Below are 21,035 nucleotides of genomic sequence, written 5' to 3' on the forward strand. Positions count from 1 at the left end.
TTGCTTCTGAGTCAAAAGGTTGTGGATTCATGTCATACTCCAAACTCTGAGGTACAGACTTGAGGTAGACATTTTGGTGCAAAACTGAGAGACTTTGTGATTTTGCAGGTGCAATCCTCTACATTTAATTAAGGACAGGTCTTCTTTCAGTGGATGTAAAAGATTCTATGACATTATTTTGAATGGCAAGGGGTCCTGGTCAATATTTATCCATCAATCATTAGATTATCTCATCAGTATCACATGTAGTTTGTGGCAGAGTGTTAAGTGGCTGTCACCTTTTTCTTACATCAAAACAATAATTACTTTTCAAAAGTACTTATTTGGCCATAAAGCACTTTGAGACATTAAAGATCATGAACGCTGCTATATAACTATACATCTTTCTTTTTAAGTTCCAATTTCAACCTAAGGGTATTTTCAACATTTCTTGAAGCATTCCAGATTAAAAACTAGCATTTTTGCTTAAATATATCTAAAAGTACATTATTTTTAGTAGCAAAAGAAGAATTGATGTGCCCCTTTAATAGCCACTGAAGAAACCTATCAACAAAACAGACAAAAAGATTGAACAGATTTTAATGTGTTCAATTCTTGCATTTGCAATCTACAAGATTCAAAACAAGCCATCAAGTGTCTGAAACTCACTATAGTTTACCTATTTTGGAATGATTTTCCAGCCACATTGTCACGATAAGAATCAAACATGACATGATATTGATCTCTGCTCCATTCCAAGACAACCTAGAAAGAATAGTCAAATTGAAAACTAAATTTCGAACGTTTTCTATTAGCCATTGACAGACAAAACATTTTCCTCTACAGTTCAATGCAATCTTAAAAGAAAACAGTCCTAATGGACCAACGTTTAACTTTGTAAGATGTATGGGAAAATAAATAAATATTTTGAGCTATAAAATGTTTATCCAAAGTTACTCAAACTTACAGCATTTGTTGTAATTGTCAATTGAATGGTATCATATTCCGGACTCAGTAATAGCCAGGGTGTAATATTAAGGCCCAGATGGAATTCTCAACTGTGAAAGAGTCTGAAGAAGCTTGTGAGAAAGCTCCTCCTCTGTGGAAGGTGTAACAGTACAGCTTCCATATCAGGACAATAAGAAAGCAGGAGTTAAACCAGTGGCTAACAATATTATTACAGCTATAGACTATTCCAGCATCCCAAAAGCCAAATTTCTAATGACAAACACAGAAAATAGCAAACCAATCCAACCTGATAAAATCACTACACATAACATGTGAGTAGCAAATTAAGATACTCACAAAGAACAATTATTTTAGCATTTTGTACCTGTACATAGGAACAGGAGAAGATCAATTAGCCCTAAGTCTGCTCTGCCATTCAAGTAAATAATGGCAGCTATGTCACATAACTCCACAGATCTGCCTTTGTCTCAAATCATTTACTTTCTTTACATAACAAAAATCAACCAATCTCAGTTTTAAAAATAATAACTGATCCAATGCCTGTGGAAGGGTTCCACATTTGTACCTTTCGCAGAAAAAGGTATTGTTTAATTTCACTCCTGAAAGGTCTGGTTCGAGGTTCTTGTCCATGTCCTATTATCCTAGATTCCTCAAAAAACATCAACAGTTTCTCCCAATCCATCTTCTGAAATATGATCAAAGCATCGTTAATCTTCTGAATTCCAAGGTACACAATTAAGTATGTCAAATCTCACCTCATAATTTAACCTTGGAATCTAGGTTTATTCTGGTAAATCTATCCTGCTATTCTTCCACGAATAATTTAATTGCCCCAAGTGTGGTACCCAGTTCTGAAGAGAGGTTATAATCCTGGAATATTAACTCAATCCCTCTCTCCACAACTGCTGCAAGTTGTTATCTTGAGAGTTTTCAGCACTTTGCTGTTTTTATTTCACAACTGACCAAGATTCTTTTGAAATTCAGTTATAAAACAGGCACAAAAAGGTTGTATTTCTAATTTACAGTCTACTTAATGATCAGGAGAACTCCAGTTTCAACTAAGTAGGAATTTAAAAGAAATCAAAAAAAATTGACGAATTAATTTATTTAGTATCCTGATTAGTTTGGGAAGCTAAGAGGTTACTATTAGGCATAAGGCCTAGAGAGATAATAAAAGACCAAAAAAAGTTCAAACCCACATTTTTTGTGCTATACTGTTATCATAAATTTCATTACACTTGTAAAATTAATTACTGAAGCTATAGTATTAGTTTATTCAGGTGCAGTGCAAAAAACTGCCAACAGAAACAGAATGCTACAAACAGCCATAATGGTTATTTATGTCAGAATTATCAAGTGACACTCCTACTATGTACTTTGTTTACTATAATACAAATCTCGTTTGATCTATGAGAACAAAGCATGGGTAGAAAAGTGGAAGCTAAGTGGCACATGCATGATCCTTTAAGCTTGTTCTAACCGATTCTAAAGAAAACACCTGTGGACTAAATATTTGGTTATACATAGTTGGGTTTGGGGGGGCGGGGGGGGGGCGTTATTTAGCTAGATATGCCCATAGTAATTTATTGGTTTTGTAATTATGCATTATTGTGCAAGGTACTTACCTCTCCAAACTGAAATCCAGACACAATCATGAGCACTAACCCTCCAAAGCAGAGGTAAAGGCCATATTGATGGGATAGGCAGGTGTAAGTCTGCCTCTGAACCAACTTCAGCAATGAGTTGAGGACCATGGCCAACCTGTCATACTCCCGAGCAAACATGCACCAACTGCTCCTCAAAGTCACAAACTCATCCTTAGCAGGGACAAATCACTGTAGAAATAAAAAAAAACACAAAAGTTCTAATATTATATCCACACTAGAAATTCTACAGTTCAACATAAAAAAGCATCCCAACCTTGTGGTGTGTGTTTAAGACTGACCATCATTCATGCTCCCATTGCAAAATGCATCCCCCTATTTATTTAATAAGTGACACAAAATCATACCTAACACAAGAACTGCAAATGAAAATAAATTAAAATCACATTTTTGACTGGCAGAAAACATGAATGGTGAAAACACTGCCACTGTCTCTTAAAATTATAATGCAAAATACAACAAGTTTACTTTTGGCATAAATGCAACTTGTGTTTTAAATTGAAAAGCACAATTAAAAAGACCAAATCTTTTAGCTGTTGCATATTTTGTATTTGTATTCGTATCTGTATTTTTAACTATGCTATCAAGCTTTTTCTTTTTTGCCTATTCTCAATCTATTAAATTGCATTTTATAAGTAATAATGTGGGCTACAACTTTGCTAATGCCACTCCGTGTGAAACCAGCACTGGTGTGGATGCAAACAGCTGCTTTAAGCCAGTTCTGCTAACATTAGTGTTGTTGACCTCAGAAGCAATGTAGATTAACCAAGTGCATTCAAAAAAATCTTCTTTCAAGCTGTATCAAAAAGCATAAAATGCAATCTAATACAATTAAATAACCTTTTTTTTTTAAAAGAAGAAAAATGTCTTTTTTTCATCATTTTTTCATGCAAAGACACTTTCAACATCCTCGGGGTTACCATTGACCAGAAACTGAACCAGATCAGCCATATAAATGCTGTGCCTATGAAAGCAGATCAGAGACTAGGAGTCCTACAACAACTGGTTCACCATCTACAAGGCACAAGCCAGAATATGATAGAATACTCCCCACTTGCCTGAATGAGTGTAGCTCCAACAATATTCAAGAAACTCAATTACATTCAGGACAAAGTACCTCATCTATCACCAGCAACATCAATTCCCTTCAGTGGGCTGGGGCAGTAGCATGTACCACCTACAAAGATGCACTGCAACAAAATCAATTGAAAGCACTCTCCAAACCCATAAGCTCTCCCACCTAGAAGAACAGCAGGTACAAGTATATGCCACCATCTCAAAGCCCCCCTTCTGGCCAGTCACCACACTGACTTGGACCTATATTGCCATTCCTTCACAGTCACTGCAATTAAAATCGTGGAACTCACCCCCCACCCAACCACGCCAAACAGCACTTGTGTGTACCTACACTACCTAAGTGCAGAGTTTCAAGAAGGCAATTAAAGATGGGCAATAAATGCTGGTCTAGCCATCTAATTAATGAATAAAAACACTTCACGCTGTATGCTTTCTATCTGCAACCATGTTCTCATCAAGGAACTTTATTGACATTGCAACTGGACACTAACTGACCTCAAGCTATGTTTCAGTAATTGAATCTTTTTATCATTATTAAAAAATTAAATTCCAATTTAGCAGAAAATATTATGCAATGTAGCATATATACTCCTCTACTTATAAAAATAGCAACATCATCCAAATTACAATGGCCAATGGTGGAGATTTGCTAACTTTTGAAACATTATTACAAATAATATATCAGTGATAAAGTCATGAACAGTTACAATTTACTAATTTGATTCAATGTATTCAAAAGAAGCTCTGAAGATAAGATTATTTGCCACATCAAAGCACAATGCACCACAGCTGTTATGATTAACATTCATCATCCAACTACACTTGAAACATTGCTACCCAGCTTTTTATTACCCTGCTTGGCATGAACATTCAATCAAGTTGAAAAATTCTAATATCACTGGAAACAAATCAAAATTTCAAATGCTACCCCACAGACTAGTGCAAGAGTCTCAAAAAATCCTGTAGCCCCATCTAATAGAATGGGTTTGCTCTATTCAGCCATTTTTTGCCTTTTGTGTTGTGTTCAGAAAACAAAAGGGGGCAGGACAGTGGCTAGCACTGCTGCCTCATAACACCAGGGACCCAGGTTCGATTCCACCCTTGTGCGATTGTGTGGAGTTTGCACATTCTCCCCATGTCTGCGTGGGTTTCCACTGGGTGCTCCGGTTTCCTCCCAGTCGAAAGATGTGCAGACTAGGTGGATTGGCCATGCTAAATTGCCCATTGTGTTCAAGAATGTGTAGATTAGGTGGCTTTATAGGGGGATGGGTCTTGGTGGGATGCTCTGTGGGTCAATGTGGACTTGTTGGGCCAAAGGGCCTGTTTCCACACCATAGAGAATCAATGATCTACGTTCTATAAACCGATAGTTATTTTATCCCTTTCATACAGATCAATATAGCTGCTAATTTCCGCACACTTTCCAATTTATCAATTCAATCTCAGGCCTTTAGCTGAATTATCACTCAGCGATGCCATCTTTTCAATAGATTTGGAACTTAAAAGAGGCCAGGCTAACACCCAGTTTTGCTTAAGACCATAGATTGGATTAAGTGTTGAACCAGTTATACGAGGTCCCTGAAGACTGAGCTCCCTCAAGTTGCTGAACATATTACAAACTCAGGTGCAGTTAACGTAGGATGTTTAAACAAAGCAGACACTGAACATTCTTGAAATGCAAAGCAGGATGTACAGTAGCACAAAATGAACAGCAAAGTCAATATTTTGGGTGTCAATTCTCCATCAGTCACAAAACACTTAGAATGGAATCAGGACAAAAACAGCTGCCGACAGACCTCTTCTGTACCAGCAGTCTTTTTTTTTTAAGTTCTTCAGTTTTTATTTAAAAACTGTAGAGAGAACGGTTATGCAAATGTAGTTAGCAATTATCTCCCTCCACAATAGCAGGATTAAAAATTTCCCCAATTTTGTCACAAGGGTTCAACCTTCAAAAAACTAGACTCAGACAGCAGGAACAATGCAAATGCAGTCTTAGACTGCAAAAACATTATTATTAAGAACAATCTGCCAATCTTTTTTTTTCCATTTCCCTCACTCCTACCATTCATAAATTCCTAAATTTACTCAACCTTCTCATTATCCTCTAAGCTGCCATGCTCCTCCCTAGCGATGCCAATCCTACCCCATCCCAAGCCCTGCCATTTCAATCCACCACAGCTCAAATCTCCTGCTTCTTACCCCCGGCATTCTCACCAAACTCTGCCATCAGCTCGCTTTGAACAGAAGGTCAGTGAAGCAATGTCACTTATCCCAACATCTTCGGATGCACCATTCCTCATGGTCACCGACTCAGAATTAGATCAGCCTTCAAGTGAACCCATAGAAAGCAACTGGTTCGGACAGATCCCGGCCGTGAATTTGCATCTGCATGGACCAGCTGGCAGGAGCATTTGCAGACATCTTTAGCCTCGCTTTACTATGATCTGAAGTCACCACCTGCATCAAGGAGACCGCCATACAGGGAGGCAATAGTCTAGCGATATTATCGTTGGACTGTTAATCCAGAGATCTAGATAATGTTCTGGGGACCTAGGTTCGAATCCCACCATGGCAAACGGTGGAATTTGAATTCAATAAATATCTGAAATTAACAGCCTAATTTTTTTTCTCTATTCATTCATGGGATGTGGCTGTCTGTGGCTGGCCAGCATTTCTTGCCCATCCCTAGTTGCCCTTGAGAAGGTGGTGGTGAGCTTCTTGAACCGCTGCCATCCTCCTGCTGTGGGTTGATTGACAATGCTATTAGGGAGGGAATTCCAGGATTTTGACCAGCGACAGTGAAGGAACAGCGATATATTTCCAAGTCAGGATGATGAAGGACTTGGAGGGGAACTTGCAGGGAGTGGTGTTCCCATGTATCTGCTGCCCTTGTCCTTCTAAATTGAAGTGGTGGTGGGTTTGGAAGGTGTTGTCGGAGGATCTTTGGAGAATTTCTGCAGTGCATCTTGTAGATAGTACACGGCTGCTACTGAGCATCAGTGGTGGAGGAAGCGAACGCTTGTAGATGTAGTGCCAATCAAGCGGGCGGCTTTGTCCTGGATGATGTCAAGCTTGAGTGTTGTTGGGGCTGCACTCATCCAGGCAAGTGGGGAGTATTCCATCACACTCCTGAATTGTGCCTTGTAGATGGTGGACGGGCTTTGAGGAGTCAGGCGGTGAGTTACTCACCACAGTATTCTTAGCTTCTGGCCTGCTCTTGCAGCCACTGTGTTAATGTGGTGAGTCCAGTTGAGTTTCTGGTCAATGGTAACCCCCAGGATGTTGATAGTGGGGGATTCAGTGATGGTAACACCATTGAATGTCAAGGGACTGTGGTTAGATTGTCTCTTATTGGTGATGGCCATAGCCTGGCATTTGTATGGCGCGAATGTCACTTGCCACTTGTCAGCCATGATGACCATGAATCCATTGTTGATTGCTGGAAAATCCCATCTGGTTCACTAATGTCCTTTAGGAAAGGAAACTGCCATCCTTACCTGGTCAGGCCTACATGTGACTCCAGACCCACAGAAATGTAGGTGACTCTTAACTGCCCTCTGGGCAATTGGGATGGGCAATAAATGGTGCCTAGCCAGCGACGCACTCATCCCGTGAATGAATTAAAAAAAAACAAAATTCAACGCCAAAGAAAATCATGCAGATTGCCTAAATCACTACCCCATCCCCACCCAGTGACAATGACCTCCATAATTATGAAGTGCTTTGAAAGGTTAGTCATGGCTCACATAAACTCCAGCCTATCAAACTGCCTTGATCCTTTGCAATTCACCTACCAGTACAACAGGTCCACAGTAGATGCCATCTCCCTGCCCCTACACATCCCAGGAATGTCTGGGTAACGAGGATACCTATGTTAGGCTTCTATTTATTGACTACAGTTATGCCTTCAATACCATAATTCCAAAAAAACTCATCTCTAATTTTGGCTCCCCCACCCTTCTATCTGGATTCTTGACTTCCTGACCCATAGACCACAATCAGTAAGAATAGGTGAACCTCCTCCGGCAATCATTAATACTGGTGGGGCGGCACAGTGGTTAGCACTGCTGCCTCACAGCGCCAGGGACCCGGGTTTGATTCCACCCTTGGGCGACTGTCTGTGTGGAGTTTGCACACTCTCCCCGTGTCTGTGTGGGTTTCCTCCCACAGTCCAAAGATGTGCAGGTTAGGTGGACTGGCTATGCTAAATTGCCCGTAGTGTTCAGGGAGGTGTAGATTAGGTGGGTTATAGGGGGATGGGTCTGGGTGGGATGCTCTGAGGTTCAGTGTGGACTTGTTGGGCCGAAGGGCCTGTTTCCACACTGTAGGGATTCTATGATCTACGATCTACGGTGCCCCACAAGGCTATGTACTCCGCCCCCACTATACTCCTTATATACTCATGATTGTGTGACCAAATTCCACTTACAAGTTTGCTGGCGACACCACTGCTGTAGGTTGGATCTCAAACAACGATGAGACAGAACCCAGGTCAGAGATTGAGTGCTTAGTGGCGTGGCGTGGTGTGGTGTAAAGCCAACAATCTCTCCCTCAAACACAAAGGAGCTGGTCATTATCTTCAGGAAGTAGAGTGGAAGGCACACTCCTGTCTGCATCAATGGTGCTGAGGTGGAGAAGGTCAACAGCATCAAGTTCCTGGGACTGATGATCACCAATAATCTGTCCTGGTCTACCCATGTTGACAGAACAATCAAGAAAGTACAATAATGTCCCTACTTCTTCAGGAACAAAATATCCACAAGGATTCTTATCAAATTTTATAGATGCATCATAGAAAGCATCTTATGTGGATGCATTATAGCATGGTTTGGCAACTGTTCTTCCCAAGACCACAAGAATTTACAGAGAGTCATGAAGACAGCCCAGTCCATCACACAAACCAGTCTTCCATCTATTGAATTAATCTATACTTTCCACTTCCTCAGGAGAGCAACCAACATAATCCAAGACTCCTCCACCCCAATTATACCCGCTTCCACTTTCTTTTATCGGGCAGAAGACATAAAAGTTTGAATACATGCACAAACAAATTCAAGAACGGCTTCTTCCCCACTGTTATCAGACTTTTGATCAGACCTCTCTAATGTTAACACTGATCTCACTCTCTGCACCTTCTCTGCGGCTGTAACACTGTGTTGCACTCAGTTCTGCCACCCTGATGCACTTTGTATGGTACAATCTGCCTGTATAGCTCACAAACAACACTGTTCACTGTTACTGCACATGTGACAACAATAAAATTAATCACCTGTATGCCTCCCACTTGGCAGACGTGACATCTCCCCTTCCCTTCTCGACAGCCCTGCCATTCTCCCACCTCATTGCCTTCCACTAGCCAATCAGAACTATTTCCTTCTTCCACCTCCAACCCTCCATCCCATTCACCAGGACCACCCCCCAACCCCAGGCATCTCCCTCCCCGTCCCAATTCACCCCCAGCCCCGTGGTCCTCCCCTAGGCCGAGGCGGAGTTGTTTCTTTTTGCACCGAAATTGTGTCTACCTGCATAACGACAGTGTGCGGAAGACCTGCCTCAGTCAGACGTTCCCCCCCGGCGGCCGTTGTGCGTGTCGGGGAGGGGGGAGGGAGAAAAGAAGAGGGGCCGCGCGCCGCATTCAAACGGCGCCAGGATTCCCAACCGACGCGACGGTGCTGCCAGACACGTGACTACTCTCCTCCCCACAACACCGGCGAGGAACAACAAGGCGCATGCACCATTGCCGGCTCGCCGGCACACCCGTGAAGGCGCATGCGTTATTGCCGGCACACCGAAACTCCCGTGAAGTCGCACACGCCATCACCCTCTCCCGCGTGCGCCCACCCACAAGCGACGGCGAAAGCGCATGCGTATTAAACGGCACCGGGGCAGCACGGCTAGCAATACGCATGCGCTGTTTCCTCTCCTCTCCTCTCCCTCCCACCTCCCCAAAGGTGACTGCTTCAGGAGGTGAGTGTTACTTGTGTCTACCCGGGGAACACCTTGGAGAATGAGCTCAGTTTTGTACAGCTGGCCTAACACTCAAGGCTATGTGGCTAGGGCAGGAAAGTGGGAGAGTATAAGTAGTAAGTGTATTTTTGGCAGGACAAAGTTGATGGACTGAAGGGCTTCTTCTACACTACGATTTTATGGGGCTTAGCTTGGATGGCTAGTTTGCATTGCAGAATATCGCCGACAGCATGGGTTCAATTGCTATATCCATGGAGGTGATAGAACAAAATAGAATCTCTACAGTGTGGAAAGAGGCCATTCAGCCCATTGAATCTTCACCAACCCTCTGAAGAGCATCCCACCCAGACCCAACCCCCTATCCTATACTGTTAACCCCAGATTTTCTTTAGCTAATCCACCTAGCCTACACATCCCTAGACACTGCAGTGTAGCTAATCCACCTAACCTGCACATCTTTGGACTGTTGGAGGAAACCAGAGCACCAGGTGGGAACCCACATGGGCAATGGGAGAATGTGCAAACTCCGTACAGAAAGTCACCGAAGGCTGGAATTGAACCCAGTTCCCTGGCAGTGTGAGGCAGCAGTGCCACCCTTAAGGTTACCTTGAAGGATTCTCCTCAACCCCTCCCTTCAGGTTAAACCACCAACAGTCATCTCTCTGTCTAATGAGAGCCCTATGGTCTGGTAAGACTATGTGATTTTTATGGTTCAATGCAAAAAAACAGAAATTGCTCAAAAACCTCAGAAGGTCTGGCAGCATCTGTAGAGGAAAAAGCAGACCCTTCTAAGGGTTACTGGACCAGAAGCATTAACTGTCCTTTCTCTCCACAGATCAGTAGCTTCTGAAATGGCCTGGCAAATTCTCTTGGGTAAGGGCAAGAATGGATGGGCACCAAATGTGTGCCTTGCCCCTGGCACCCACATCCCGAGGATTAAGTTTTAAAAAATCAATGCATAATCTAACCAAGTGCCAAAATAGGACAAAGTGCATCATGACTTATTGTGTTTGACTAAGGTGTGGGAAAGTTCTATTACAATATTAGGAGCTTTTTTGAATTGAAGTCTTTATGAGAAATAAAATATCATTGGAAATTTCATCTTATCACTAACTTTTATGTTTTAACACAATACCAACTTTAAATCACTAAGTTGATTTTCCAATTTGGAGTTGTTGGTTGGTTTGCCAAGCTGACTGGTTTTCATGCAAACCTTTTGTCTCCTTTCTAAGTGATATTGTCAGTGCTGTGTAGCCTCCATTGAAGCGCTGTTTTCTATCCCGCTCTGAATTTATGTGGTCCGGTCTGTCATGGTGGGCAGTCTTGTTTCTGCTTTTGTACAGTAGTGGTATGTAGATGGGGTCTATTTCAACATGTTTGTTAATTGCATCGGTGGTTCAAACCAGGCCTCCAGGGATTCTAGTGCTTGCCTTTGTCTCACTTGACCTAGTACTGTAACTTTGTCCCAGTCAATTGATGTCCTTCTATGTCAGAGTGTATTGAAACAAGGGAGAGTTGGTCAAACCAGCCCCCTCCACTTCTCCTGGCAGCTCATTCCATACATGCACCACCTCTGGGTGAAAAAGTTGCCCCTTAGGTCCCTTTTAAATCTTTCCCCTCTCATCCTAAATCTATGCCCTCTAGTTTTGGACTTCCCCACCCCACGGAAAAGGCCTTGTCTATTTGCCCTATCCATGCCCTCATAATTTTGTAAACTTCTATGAGGTCACCCCTCAGCCTCCGATGCTCCAGGGAAAATAGCCCCAGCCTATTCAACCTCTCCCTCGCGCTCAAACCCTCCAACCCTGGCAACATTCTTGTAAATCTTTTCTGAACTGTTTCAAGTTTCATAACATCATTCCAATAGCAGAGAGACCGGAATTGCACGCAGTATTCCAAAAGTGGCTGAACCAGTGTCCCGTACAACTACTACATGACTTTCCAACTCCTATACTCAATGCACTGACCAATAAAAGCAAGCATACCGAATGCGTTCTTCACTATCCTATCTACTTGGGACTCCACTTTCGCGAAACTATGAACCTCACTCCAAGGTCTCTTTGTTCAGCAACATTCCCCAGGACCTCATCATTAATTGTATAAGTCCTGCCCTGATTTGCCTTTCCAAAATGCAGCACCTCACATTTATCGAAATTAAACTCCATCTGCCACTCCTCGGTCCATTGGCTCATCTGATCAAGACCCCATTGTACTCTGAAATAACATTCTTTGCTGTCTGCTATACCTCCAATTTTGGTGTCATCTGCAAATTTACTAATTATACCTCCGATGTTCACATCCAAATCATGAAGTGCTTTGAGAGGCTGGTCACGGCCCACATCAACTCCAGTCTCCCAGCCTGCTTCGATCCTCTACAATTTGCCTACCAATGTAACAGGTCCACAGCGATGCCATTTCCCTAGTCCTGCACTCATATCTGGAACATCTGGACAACAAGGACACCTAAGTAAGACTCCTGCTCATTGACTGCAGCTCCCCCTTCAACACCATTATCCCTTCCAGACTGATCTCATAACTCCAAGACCTCCGACACTTCTTCTACCTGCAGTCTGACCCCACTACCAAAGACGTTTTTCCCTCCCCACCTTTATCTGCCTTCCAGAGGGACCACTCTCTCCATGACTCCCTTGTCCGCTCCACACTCCCCACTAGCCCCACCACCCCCAGCACTTTTCCCTGCAACCGCAGGAAGTGCTACACCTGCCCCTCAGCCTCCCCCGTCACCCCCATCCCAGGCCCCAAGAAAACTTTCCACATCAAACAGATGTTCACCTGCACATCTGCCAATGTGATATACTGTATCTGCTGTTCCCGATGTGGCCTCCTCTACATCGGGGAAACCAAGCGGAGTCTTGGAGACCACTTTGTGGAACACCTACGATCGGTTCACAACAAACCACTTCAACTCCCCCTCCCACTCTTGGATGACATGTCCATCCTGGGCCGCCTCCAGTGCAACAACGATGCTACCCAAAGGTTGCAGGAACAGCACTCCATGTTTCGCTTGGGGACCCTATAGCCTAATGGTATCAATGTGGACTTCACAAGCTTCAAAATCTCCCCGCCCCCGACCACATCCCAAAACCAGCCCAGCTCGTTCCCGCCTCCCTAACCTGTTCGTCCTTTCTCCCATCTATCCACTCCTCCCACCTCAATCCCCACCCCCACCTCCTACCTACCAGCCTCAACCCTGCCTCCTTGACCTGTCCATATTCCCTGGACTGACCAACCCCCACCCTAACTCCCCACCTATACTCACCTTTACTGGCTCCATCCCTGCCTCCTTGACCTGTCCGTCTCCTCTCCACCTATCTGCTCCTTTATCCATCTTCCATCCGCCTCCCCCTCTCTTTATTTCAGAATCCCCTTTCCCTCCCCCATTTCTGAAGAAGGTCCAGACCTGAAACGTCAGCTTTCCTGCTCCTCTGATGCTGCTTGGCCTGCTGTGTTCATCCAGCTCTACACCTTGTTATCCAAGACCTTGGTCTCAGCTCCACCCTCTGCACTGGATCCTCAGCTTTCTGACCCACAGACCGCAATCAGTGAAGATAGACAACTGCACCTCTTCCATGATAACCCTCAACACTAGACCCCTTCAAGGATGCGTCCTCAGCCCCCCGCTGTATTCCCTGTACATCCACGACTGTGTAGCCAAATTCTGAATAAACGCCATCTACAAGTTCGCTGACGACACCTCCATGGTAGGACGGATATCAAACAATGACGAGTCAAAATACAGAGGGAGATAGAGGGCTTGGTGACGTGGTGCAATGAGAACAACCTCTCTCTCAACATCAGTGAAACTAAAGAACTGATCATTGACTTCAGAAAGAAACAATGAGACGGTGACCCTGTCTATATTAATGGTGCTGAGGTTGACAGGGTGGCAAGCGTAAATTTCCTAGGAGTGACAATAACTGACAACCTGACCTGGGCTTCCCACGTAGATGTGACGGTCCAGAAGGCACAACAATGCCTCTTGTTCCTCAAGTGGCTTAGGAAATTTGGCATGTATACAAGGTTCCTCACCAACTTTTATAGATGCATCATTGAAAGTATACTGTCCGGGTTCATAATGGCAGTATGGCAACTGCTCTGCTCAGGACCATAAGAAACTACAGGAAGTTGAGTGCACAGGCCAGACCATCACAGAAGCCAACCTTCCATCCATGGACTCCATTTACATGGCCTGTTACTGCGGAAAGGCTGCCAACATCATCAACGACCAATTGCACCCCAGTAACGCTCTCCTACAACCTCTTCTGTCAGGCAGAAAATACAGAAGCTTGAATACACGCACCAGCAGGTTCAAGAACAGCTTCTTCCCTGCTGTTATTAGACTGATGAATGGATTCTCTAACTTCAAATAATGCTGATCTTGCTAATATTGATCTTGCCTAATGCAGGCCTTGTGTGATATGACTTATATGCCTCTGTCAAGGGTTCAGCTTTACTGCTCCTCTGATGCTGCCTGGCCTGCTGTGTTCATCCAACTCTACACCTTGTTATCTCAGACTCCAGCATCGGCAGTTCCTACTATCTCTGCCTCTCTAGTTTTCTTTTCAGCTATGGTCTGTATCTCCTTGCTTACTATGATCTGCTTATACTGCTCATAAACAAAACTTTTCACTGTACTTAGATACATGTGACAATAAATCAAATCAAATCAAATCATTTATATAAATGATGAGGAACGGTGGACCCAGCACCAGTCCTTGTGGCACACCGCAGGTCACAGGCCTCCAGTCTGAAAAGCAACCCTCCACCACCCCGCTCTGTTTTCTATCTTCGAGCCAGGTCTATAGCCAAATGGCTAATTTTCTCTGTATTCCATCTAACTTTACTAACCATTCTTCCGTGAGGAGCCTTGTTGAATGCCTTACTGAAGTCCATATAGATCACATCCACCCTCTGCCCTCATCAATCCTCTTTGTTACTTCTTCAAAAAGCTCAATCAAGTTAGTGAAACACGATTTTCCATGCCCAAAGCCATGTTGACTATCCCTAATCAGTCCTTGCCTTTCCAAATACATGTAAATTCAGTCCCTCAGGATTCCCTCCAACAACTTATCCACCACTGATGTCAGGGTCACCAGCCTGTAGCTCCCCTGGCATTTCCTTACCACCTTTCTTAAATAGTGACACCACGTTAGCCAACCTCCAGTCTTTTGGCACCTCACCTATGGCTTTTGATGATACAAATATCTCAGCAAGAGTCCCAGCAATCGCTTCCCTAGTTTCCCACGGGGTTCTAGGGTACGCCTGATCAGGTCCCAGGGATTTATCCGCCTTTATGCATTTTAAGACAACCAGCACCACCACCTCTGAAATATGGTCATGTATCAAGATGTCGCTGTTTATTTCCCCATGGTCTCTATCTTCCATATCCTTCTCCACAGTAAACACCGATGCAAAATACTCATTTAGTATCTCCGCCATCTCTTGCAATTCCACATGAAGGCAGCCTTGCTGATCTTTAAGGGGCCCTATTCTCTCCTCAGTTAGCCTTTTGTCTTTAATGTAATTGTAGAGTCCCTTTGGAATCTCCTTAACCCTATTTGCCAAGGCTATCTCATGTCACCTTTTTGCCTTCTGATTTCCCTCTTAAGTATACTCCTACTACCTTTAACTCAAACTCTTCTCTCTATATCAGACATATGCTTCCTTCATATTCTTGACCAAAACTTCAATTTCTCTGGTCATTCAGCATTCCCTACACCTATCAGCCTTGCCCTTCATCCTAACAGGAACATACGGTCTCCGGACTCTCATTATCTCATTTTTGAAGGCTTCCCATCTACCCCCAATCAACTTTTGAACGTTCTTGCCTAATACCATCAAAATTGGCCTTCTTCCAATTTAGAACTTTAAGTTTTGGATCCGTTCTATCTTTTGCCATCACTACTTTAATAGAACTATGGTCACTGGCCCCGAAATGATCCCCTGCTGACACCTCAGTCACCTGCTCTACCTTATTTCCCAACAGTAGGTCACGTTCTGCACCCTGCCTAGTAGGTCCGTCCACATACTGATTCAGAAAATTTTCTTGTACACACTTAATAAATTCCTGTCTATTCAAACCCTTAACACTATGATAGTCCCAATCTATGTTTGGAAAGCTGATGATAAGGTGATGCAGAACCCGGGGTCACAGTCTAAGGATACACGCTAGGCCATTTAGGACTGAGACAAGAAGAAATGTCTTTACCCAGAGAGTGGTGAGCCTGTGAATTCTGTCACAGAAAGTGGTTGAGGCTAAAACATTGAATGTTTTCAAGAAGAAGTTAGATGTCGTTCTTGGGGCTAAATGAGTTGAAGAACGTGAAGAGAAATTGAGAACAGGGTACTGAGTTTGATGATCAGCCATGATTGTATTAAATGGCAGAGCAACCTCAAAAAGTCAAATAGCCTACTCCTGTTCCCATTTTCTCTATCTCTGTGTTTCCATGTAATCCATTAACAGCCAGAACCACTCAAGTTTAGACCTAGATAGCTCTGATCTAAATATGGGCGCAAATGTAAAGGTGAGATTAAATGTCCTTAATATCATGGCATCCTTTATCCCAGAACCTGGCATTAGATTCTTTCTTAATTTCATAAGGGAGCCTAAATGTGTATAAATTAAAGTTGCCCAATTGCAAGCATAAACTATCCATGTAATTTTTCCACATTAAAACAAAGTCTGAAGAACAACTAGTAAAGAAGGGAATATCTTAAAGTATCCTTTCAGATAAAAGTGCATGTATTGGAAGGTAAAGGTAATAAGCTAAATATCCATCTGGGGTACCCTGAATGTGCCAGGTTGCCATGGATAAGTTACAGGGAACTATCATTGGTGCAGCACCAGTGAATCTAGAAGAATTGATATCAGGCTCAGACATTGTTGTTATGTTGGCAAAAGGTTAAAATCCATGCAGCAAGATCGCACACATGAAATTAAAGGAAAGAACAATATATCTGTAATTGACTTTCTTTAAATAAAAAAAGTTTCAAAATGTGAAATCTTCTTGATAAATTATTTTAGCTATCAACTGGAAGTTCAAGATTTTTCAAGTTATTACTCTCTACTGTGATGATAAATGTTAATCATATTTAATTTTCTGCAGCTGACTGGCATTAATTGGGAATTAATTTGTGTTCATATTACTAGGAACAGACTGAAATTGTGGTTGTTGGGTCAGGTAGTGTATGGTTATAATGTGCATCTCTGTAATAAAATCTTATGGAAATGTCTGAAGATTGATTCAAATTCTATCATTCACATACTTGAAGTGGAAAGGTCTAATTTTGAGAATTCTATTTGTAAACGTAAGCTAAATGAGGGAAACTAAAAACTTGGTTTGGCTAGCTAGAAAACACAACTAAGAAAATTACCATTTGAAGAATGTCCATGTTAGTATAAAAGGGTCAGAATTAAAGGAACAAAAACAATTCACAATATTGAATTTGTTTTAGCTTCGTAAAAAAACCAAAGGGTCAAAGGTGTAATTTCCCCAGATTGAAGCTGAGCTGAAGGGCAATGGGTAAAGAAGTGAAAGTCATGAGTATCCATATACTTTTCAGATCAAACAGTATGTTTTGGAAGTGAAAAGTAATGAGTTACATTTCTATCTAGATAACCCAAGAATCTAGAATCATAAAACCCCTACAATGTAGAAGTAGGCTATTTGGCCTATCAAGTCCACACCAATCCTCCAAAGAGCATCCCACCCAGACTCATCCTTCCCCAACCTTATTCCCTGTAATCCTGGATTTCCCATGATTAATCCATCCAACCTGCACACCTTTGGACTGTGGGAGGGAACTAGAGCACCTGGAGGTAAACCATGCAGACACGGGGAGAATGTGCAAACTCCATACAGACAGTCATCCAAGGGTGAAATCGAACCCTGTTCCTGGTGCACTGAGGCAGCAGTGTTAATGGCTGAACCGCTCTGCCACCCGAATCCATGTTACCATGGGGACAGGTAGCAGAGAACTACCATTTGATTTTAATCTGTGGACTTTCTCAATGGCACAGACAGGTTCACATTTGGAGTTGGAACAACTTGGAAACAGGCAGAGAGAGGAAGCTTCCAGGAGCTGTTGAAATAAGGCAATTAAACCAATGGTTGAACTCAGATTTCAACAATCATGAGGCACTTAAATAGAGTTGGAGTGTTGCCGAGCCGAATACTGGTGGAGAGACACCAAAAAATCTCATTACTGAGAGGTTTTGTCTCTGAGTCCAAGATTCCTCATTAACTCCTCAATGGAAAATATTTCTCTCTATACCAATTTATTTCTAAGATCTTAAACCTAAATCATTTAACACATAATCTTTAAAGTTTCAGGGAATGCAAACCCATTTTTTTTGGTAATTACTGAAAGGGACTAATATGCAATCTTTCACCTCGGGAAAAATAGGTGACTCGCAAATGAGGGTCAATAACCTATCACCCCAGGCACAGCACCATTCTCAATAGAGCTATCCACATAACACAATTCGTATTTGTATGATATCCATGTTTCACTGAAATATCATCAAACAAAGGGATGTCAATGGTGTACTAATGTCCATGTGTGAGCTGATGCAGGTGGACCCTTTACTGTGCAGACTCCGACCAACATTGGATGGTTGTGTTATCAGGTGGGACATTCCACTTACTGGAGCAACAATGTGTTCCCTTGGCATATCCAGTGTCCTGAGTTTGGTTAGAATGTAACAGTCACGCTCCAGTCACTCAAACACAATCCTAACCATAGCTGCTTTGGAATCCCAAGGCAGATTGGGCCCTCCCTCTACAATTGACCTTTATTTGGGCCAGGTAGTGGGTTGTTCTGGTGGACCTGACTGTCCACTGGCACTGAGCAAATGATGCAAGTTGTGTTCACCCACCAACACTAACCCTGTCCTCCCCTGACCTGTCTGACCTGCATCGGTTCCCAAATCTGAAAAATTCTCAAATTTAGAATTCTCAACCTTATTTTCAAATCCCTCCATGGCCTCTCTCCTCTAGCCATCTGTTACCTCCTCCACAATCTTTGCAACTCTCCAATTTTGGAGTTTTGTGTATCTCCAATTTACATCACACCAACATCATTGGCTGTGCTTTTAGCTGTTTGGGCCCTACACTTGGGAATTACCTTCTTAAACCTTCACGTCTCTTCTTTTTTAAAACATATCTTAAAATCTACCTCCATGACCATTTGTCACAACATCTGCTAATGTGGCTAGGTGACAAATGTTTGGTTGATTTTGCTCTTAGAAGTGCCTTGGGATGTTTCACCATGCGAAAGGTGCTATATAAATATAAGCTGTGACTGACACTAAATTGGTGGACCTCACAAAGAGGCTACCAGGCACCGAAAAATTTACCTCAGACATCCCTCAGTTTTCATTCTGATGTGAAGAATCATAATATCATCATGCATTTTGTCCCCTCGTCCTCAATTACCTCTGCAGTGTCTCAATGTTTTTTCCAGCTCAGATTTGAGCTATTTGCTCCAAATGGATCTTGACCAAGTCTAAAATGCAAAACAAACTGTTTTAGTTAGTTCTTTGTCTTAGTTGAGTTGACTGGATGGCAGGTTTACAATGCAGAGCAATACCAAAGGTGTGGGTTCAATTCCCACAGCGGCTGAGGTTTTCATGAAAGTCTTTCTTTCTCAACCTCTCCCCTTGCCTGAGGCGTGGTGACCCTCAATTTTGGCCTGGCATCCGGTGGCCCAGAATTCCTTTAGGCAGCTTCCGTGACATCTGTCAGCCTTAGATTCCAAAGGCCCAGCATGGTGGTCTGTTTCAGCAGTGATTTTTCTTCAGCATTGGAAAATGTAGGTACTGTCTTTTCCTGAACCTAGGAACCATGAATTGAACTAAGATGGACTTTGTCTTAATTTTTAATTTTTTTTATTTGTGACTTCTGTTGTTGATATAGGTGCAGTATTATGGCGACGTAAGCACTTTTCACTATATTTTTTGTAAAAGTACAAGTAGCAATAAATTTCAGTTCTATTCTATTCCATTCTCTCTCTAATGAGAGACCAGTCCAATGATCCTCTGGGACTATAGCAACCTTCTTCAGCCTAACATCCTATTTGCTTTACTTTGTCATTAGCTACTTATTGCCTGGTGATGTGATCGTTTCCTGGCTGCTTTCCCAGATGTGCTGTTTTGCCTGGTATAGTAGATGTTGAAAACTCCAGTCAAGGTTTACATACTGAATCCATCCGTATTTCAGCACTCGCTGCACTCAAATCTACTTCAGCATGAACCCAGGAATAAGTCATGTGATGGGTTGAGGGATCTAACCAGGATGAGCTCGAGATCCCATTCCTGATTGCCATTTGTTTTCAGAAAGCAGCTGTACTCAGAATCCAACAACAACCTCTTTGGCTTGTGTATATGCAGGTTTATGTATTTTCTCAGTAAATTCCAATTTTTCCGTGACTCATATTTCTAAATACAGACTGCTGCTAACCAATTAGCACTTCTTAGACGTTCATATTTTCCCCGACAAGGACTTTCTTAGCAACTGCTAAAACTAATATAGTTTTCTACGTTCACTGCCTCTCCACATAGATTTCTTCCTAAATAAGGATAATAATGTTTACCTCTCAACAGTCCTCCAAGATCACTTCTTTTTTGAATGGGGCAAATATTCCTGTCACAAATTCTGTCTGTGCACTATTGACTCTCTTTGGGATCTTAGTCAATTGTCCAATAGCCAATTTTGTGAGCAAGTCGACTAAATAGTTCAAAGCTCAAAGTTTGGCAAGTCACAACAGCCCTGCAGAATAATGGCCGTTAAGTAATGCTGGGTGTGTCTCCAGGTACAGTGTGTGCCAGTCTGTTTACATCTCTCAGCTGGATGTAGTCAGTGAGGACGGTCACCTTTTCTTTTGATGTCTCATCTGACAGTAATATAGATCTTCTATTCAGATACAGCTGGATATTCTAAACTGGGTGGGTGGTGGGGGTGTCAATGAAGTTATCAGGGGAGGGTGAGAGGAGAATTCCAGAAATAGTCACCATCTTTACTTCTCCATAAGTGTGTGGGAGACATTGCCAGAAAAACGCAGGAGCAGATATCAGGAATTTCGCATCCTGTAGGAAGGCTGAGCGGGGATCATTTGAGGTGTACAAAGTTCAGAGGGGCATAGACAGGGTGGATAGGGAGAAACTTTCCCCTCTAACTGAAGATGTGTCAATAACCAGGGGACACAGTTTTAAGGTGACGGGCAGGGGGTTTAGAGGGGATTTGAGGAAAACATTTTTCACCCCAAGGGTGGTGGGTATCTGGAAATTCACTGCCTGAAGGTGTAGAACAGGCCTCAAGGCATCACAGCATACAAGGCTATGGGTCAAGTGCTGGTAAC

At 42.8% G+C, this 21,035-nt stretch overlaps 1 protein-coding gene across 3 annotated transcripts in view; it reads right to left on the reverse strand.

Annotated features, from left to right (window-relative positions):
- gnptab (N-acetylglucosamine-1-phosphate transferase subunits alpha and beta) overlaps positions 1–9,506 on the reverse strand; it is a 99,911-nt gene extending 90,405 nt beyond the window's left edge. For 2 of the 3 annotated variants that reach the window (XM_048607457.1, XM_048607459.1), the window contains exons 1-3: positions 9,212–9,506; positions 2,574–2,783; positions 659–744 (exon numbers count right to left, since the gene is read on the reverse strand). In XM_048607457.1, the coding sequence (XP_048463414.1) occupies positions 659–744; positions 2,574–2,732 (245 nt within the window). In that variant the 5' untranslated portion in view covers positions 2,733–2,783; positions 9,212–9,506. The remainder of the gene's footprint in view (positions 1–658; positions 745–2,573; positions 2,784–9,211) is intronic. The other variant, XM_048607458.1, reaches the window with a different exon arrangement.
- Between the last annotated feature and the right edge of the window lie 11,529 nt (positions 9,507–21,035).

This window comes from Rhincodon typus, chromosome 18 (genome assembly GCF_021869965.1).
Source record: "Rhincodon typus isolate 14 chromosome 18, sRhiTyp1.1, whole genome shotgun sequence".
Taxonomy (NCBI): domain Eukaryota; kingdom Metazoa; phylum Chordata; class Chondrichthyes; order Orectolobiformes; family Rhincodontidae; genus Rhincodon; species Rhincodon typus.